General features: G+C 38.3%; 1 protein-coding gene across 1 annotated transcript; it reads left to right on the plus strand.

Annotated features, from left to right (window-relative positions):
- LOC18766960 (probable aspartic protease At2g35615) lies at positions 2,159 to 3,671 on the plus strand. The gene is made up of 2 exons (XM_007201585.1): positions 2,159 to 2,768; positions 2,857 to 3,671. The coding sequence occupies exons 1-2, from the start codon at positions 2,159 to 2,161 to the stop codon at positions 3,669 to 3,671; spliced, it is 1,425 nt and encodes a 474-aa protein (XP_007201647.1).

Below are 4,402 nucleotides of genomic sequence, written 5' to 3' on the forward strand. Positions count from 1 at the left end.
GGAGACTTTGCCGAAATTTCGGCAGGAAGTCTCGGTTTTTAGTAAGTGGGCCCGGCATCGGGGTGATGTCAGGAATTCCAAAGGGTTCGTCCCGGGTTTTGAGAAAATTCGGGGCGGGTCCTTTCACCGGAAGTGCAGGTGCACTTCCTTGCGCCTGCACAGGTCCGCCACTGCATGCATGAGACAATTTAGTACAGAAAATTAAAGAACGAGCCCCTGGGGAAATTTAAGGTAAAGAAGCTGCTCATATGGAAACGTATTAGAAGGGCTTAACAGACCAACAAATATATGCAGGCTACCATTACCATACTGGGCTAAATTTAATTCCACAACGAAGGCCATACTATAAAAGCAGCCAGCACTTTGAGGAATTGTGAAAAACATGAGGCAGATAATGGCAGCGATATTGCATCACATGTACTTGTTTGCTTCCTGTCACTTAGCTTCTTGCTTACTTGTGTTAATGCCGCAGGCGAACCAAATGGCTTGACCATGGAACTCATCCCCGTTGACTCGCCGGTATCACCTCTCTATCCCGGCAATATTTCATATGATGAAGAAATCCAAAGACTCATAGACCGATCCAGTGCCCGAGCTCCATACCTGCATGCTACCTTGGCATCCCTCGGCAACAATAATGTGTCACAAACTATAATCAACCCTCTTGATATTCGTCCGAAACACAAGAGAGGGGCCTTGCTTAGTAACTAAAGGGTAACCATTATTAAGTGTGAATAAATTGCCCGGCACATTGAGATTTGCAGTTATAAATGAAGTCTTAGTCATCCTCTGTTCTGTACTGGATGTTGAAAGAGCCAGCGAGCACCACTCGCTCACAACGATGCTACTTAAATGGAAAAGGCAGAAATGTGAAGCAATTATCATCGATTAATTATGCCTTCCTTTCTATGACCTGGCAAGCTTAGCTTTGTACCAATTTATTTTCTTTTTCCCATTTATTTTTGCTTCAACTTTTATGAGCGGCCATGCCTGCTATGCTTGTACACTTGTTTAGGTTCCTAATTTCGTGTTCAGTTATGGGCATTGGGCATACTTTATATGATATCCCCTTCATTCTTCTCTTCTGTGGTCAAGTTAATTTTCAAATATGCATGTATGTGTGTGTGTGTGTATAACTACACTTTTCTTACACTTTTCGCTTATGGGGTTGGTATTTCTTGATTTTCTTTGTAATCTAGTGCATATGCAGTGGCCCTGGAGCAAGCTGAAATTGCAACAGAAGGGGGCCTATTGCATAGAAGAAAGTGTATATCTTTCTGTTTCTCATCTTTTTAGTTTGTTATGAAATGCAAATTTTTTATTATTTATTATTTCTTTTGTGGAGAAAATACTCCAATTAGTTTAATTACTAGAACTATACTTGTTGGTTTTAGCAAGCAAATTTGAGTTGAAATTTGTTATCGGACATTGCAAAAGTCTTTATAAGTACGTCTTGGCCATTTTACTAGATTGGTTTGAATTGAGCCACATGGTGGAGCACGCGTGAACTCGACCTTCTGTTGACTTGGACTGATCGGATTTAAATTAATTTTTGCCCAAACAAAACCTAACTTTAATAATATATTATCAATCAAATTATCTTCTAAGAATTGCAATAGTTTGGTTTGTTTAAGACAAAGAGAAGAGGAAAATGTAGGTGACTTTCATAAGTTGGTGGGTCTACACTACACATAGCAAGCCAACTTTGTTTGAGCAGGAATCTGAATATTACTTGCAAGTTTTATGATATAACTTGAAATTCAAATCTGTTAATTAGTGTAGAGGACAAAAACAAATTCCATTTGTCATTGAGTAAACATACATGCATTCTCCAAATACATTTATTTATTTATATGCATCAATTTAGTACAGAAATGAAAGGACGAACCTTTTTTTAGTAAATTTGCTTATGTGGTAACGGCTCATAGGGAAATTGTTTTTATTTTTATTTAATTTTTTATAGGGAAATTTAAGGTAAATAAGCTGCTCATATAGAAAAGTATTATATATACATAGAAGGGTTTAATCATATAGACAACAAATATATTACCATACTGGGCTAAATTTAATTCCCCAGCTAAGGCCATAGATATCACGTACGTACTATAAAAAGCAGCAAGCACTATGAGGATTGCAACAACTAGCTATGAGGCAGATAATGGCAGCAATAATATTGCAATGCATCCTATCACTCGGCTTCTTCCTTGCTTGCGTTTGCGTTAATGCCGCAGGGAAACCAAATGGCTTGACCATGGAACTCATCCATGTGGACTCGCCGGCATCACCTCTCTATCCGGGCAATATTTCTTATGAAGAAGAAATCCAAAGACTCACAGACCGATCCATTGCCCGAGCTCAACACCTTCATTACACCTTGGCATCCCTCGGTAACAATAATGTGTCACAAACTATAATCAACCCTCTTGACATTCGTCCGAAACTCGAATTTTACCCTTACGGCTCTTACCTTGTACAAGTTGGGATTGGGACTTTTGATGCAACTTTCCCGGCAAGGTCATTCAATACATACTACTTGTACACCGACACTGGAAGCATCCTCACATGGGTGCTGTGCGAGGATTGTCTCAAGCCTGGAAACCAATGCTTTCAAACCAAAGAACCCCCTTTCCCTAACAGCAAGTCCAAATCTTATGTTGCTCTCTGTTGCAATCAAAACCCGTTTTGCAAGACAGGCCAATGCACCGGTCCTTACTGCTCCCAGCACGATGAGTACATGGACGGCACCGTTGTCAATTCTATTCTTTCAGGCATGAATATCTTAATCTTTTTAGTATTAATTCTCGAAAAATATCGCAACTAACTAATAAATGACAACTGGTTGCTTTGCATGCGCAGCTGAAAATTTCAACTTTTTGTCAAGCAGTGGGCAGCCACTGATGATTCCAGGCGTAGTGTTTGGTTGTGCTTATGACGTCAGGAAAATCAGTTTTGGAAGACGGGAAGAGTTCAAGGTTGCAGGACTATTGGGTTTGGGATATGCTTCGATTTCCTTTCCACTGCAACAATCCTATCAAACTGGTAAAGTATTCTCAATGTGCCTAACACGCCAAAGAGAGATCCAAACATATCTCAGATTTGGTAAGGACGTCCCCACACCACCAGGTGGTCTGCGTGTCACCAAATTAGTGTTCTTCAAAGACGTACCATATTACTACGTCAATCTGTTGGCCATAAGTGTGCATGGACAAAAGCTTCTCATAGACCCAAATGTGTTTGCTGTACGAAATCAGGGCACAAGTGGCGGCTGCTTCATGGACAATGGTACCTCATTTACTTTTCTCATCAGGCCTGCTTTTAATGCTGTGGTTCAGTTTCTGGAGATGTATTTCATGCGCTTTCCTCACCTTATTAAGGGTGGTAGGCCTCTTGGGCCCCCTTTTGAACTTTGCTACAAATGGATGACGCCGCTGCCACCTCTGCCTACTTTGACATTTCACTTTGAAAATGCTGACCTTGTGATCAACCCAGAGGACTTATTCATAAAGGTGAATGCTGATCAGCAGGGGAACGATCTCTTTTGTTTGGCCTTCATCGCCAACGATGCTCGTACTATTCTTGGATCAATGCACCAATCCAATTACTTATTCATATATGATCTTAACCAGAAGCTGTTGAAGTTTGCTCCTGAGGATTGTTCTAAGAATTCTTGATCACCTCAAGCTTGATAGATCATGTAATCTCTCTTTCATTTTCATTCCATCCATGTGCTCTTTTTTTGTTCAAAATAATTAGTTCTTTTGCAACCTTATAGATTTTTAAAAATGTTTTAATCACCTCAAGCTTGATATGATTCACACTACCACCACCATGTCATGACTATCATTGCCACTCGCCACCATGTCACCACCACCACAACTAACTTGTCATGGCCAATTACTCCCACCACCATTGTCGCCACAAACAATCAACCTAAATCTAATGTATTGATAGGCACAGTAAAAATTGTGCGAGAAATGAATCACAAAACACCATAACACAATATCAATAGGCACAATAAAGACTAATATACCTACTACTAAAATTATTTACTTATAGTTTCAAGTATGGAAATTGACATTAAGTATCACAAAAAATGATAGGTAAATTATTATCCATAAAAAGAGATAAGTTATTATTCATAAAAGATAATAGGTATATTATTATCCATAAAATAATAGGTACAATAGAAAATTAATAGGTATATTATCATTCATGAAAGAGAAACAAATAGATATGTTGATTTAGAAAAGAAAAAAAATCATGAAATAGATAAATTATTATTCAAAAAATTTAAAAATCAAGTAACCAATAAATCAAATGTTAAAATAAAGATTAGTTGTGTTAAAATATTAGGAGATAACACATAGAAATCATAGGTAAAAACATGAATTTTTTCTATTTT

Source organism: Prunus persica, chromosome G8, assembly GCF_000346465.2.
Source record: "Prunus persica cultivar Lovell chromosome G8, Prunus_persica_NCBIv2, whole genome shotgun sequence".
NCBI classification, from domain to species: domain Eukaryota; kingdom Viridiplantae; phylum Streptophyta; class Magnoliopsida; order Rosales; family Rosaceae; genus Prunus; species Prunus persica.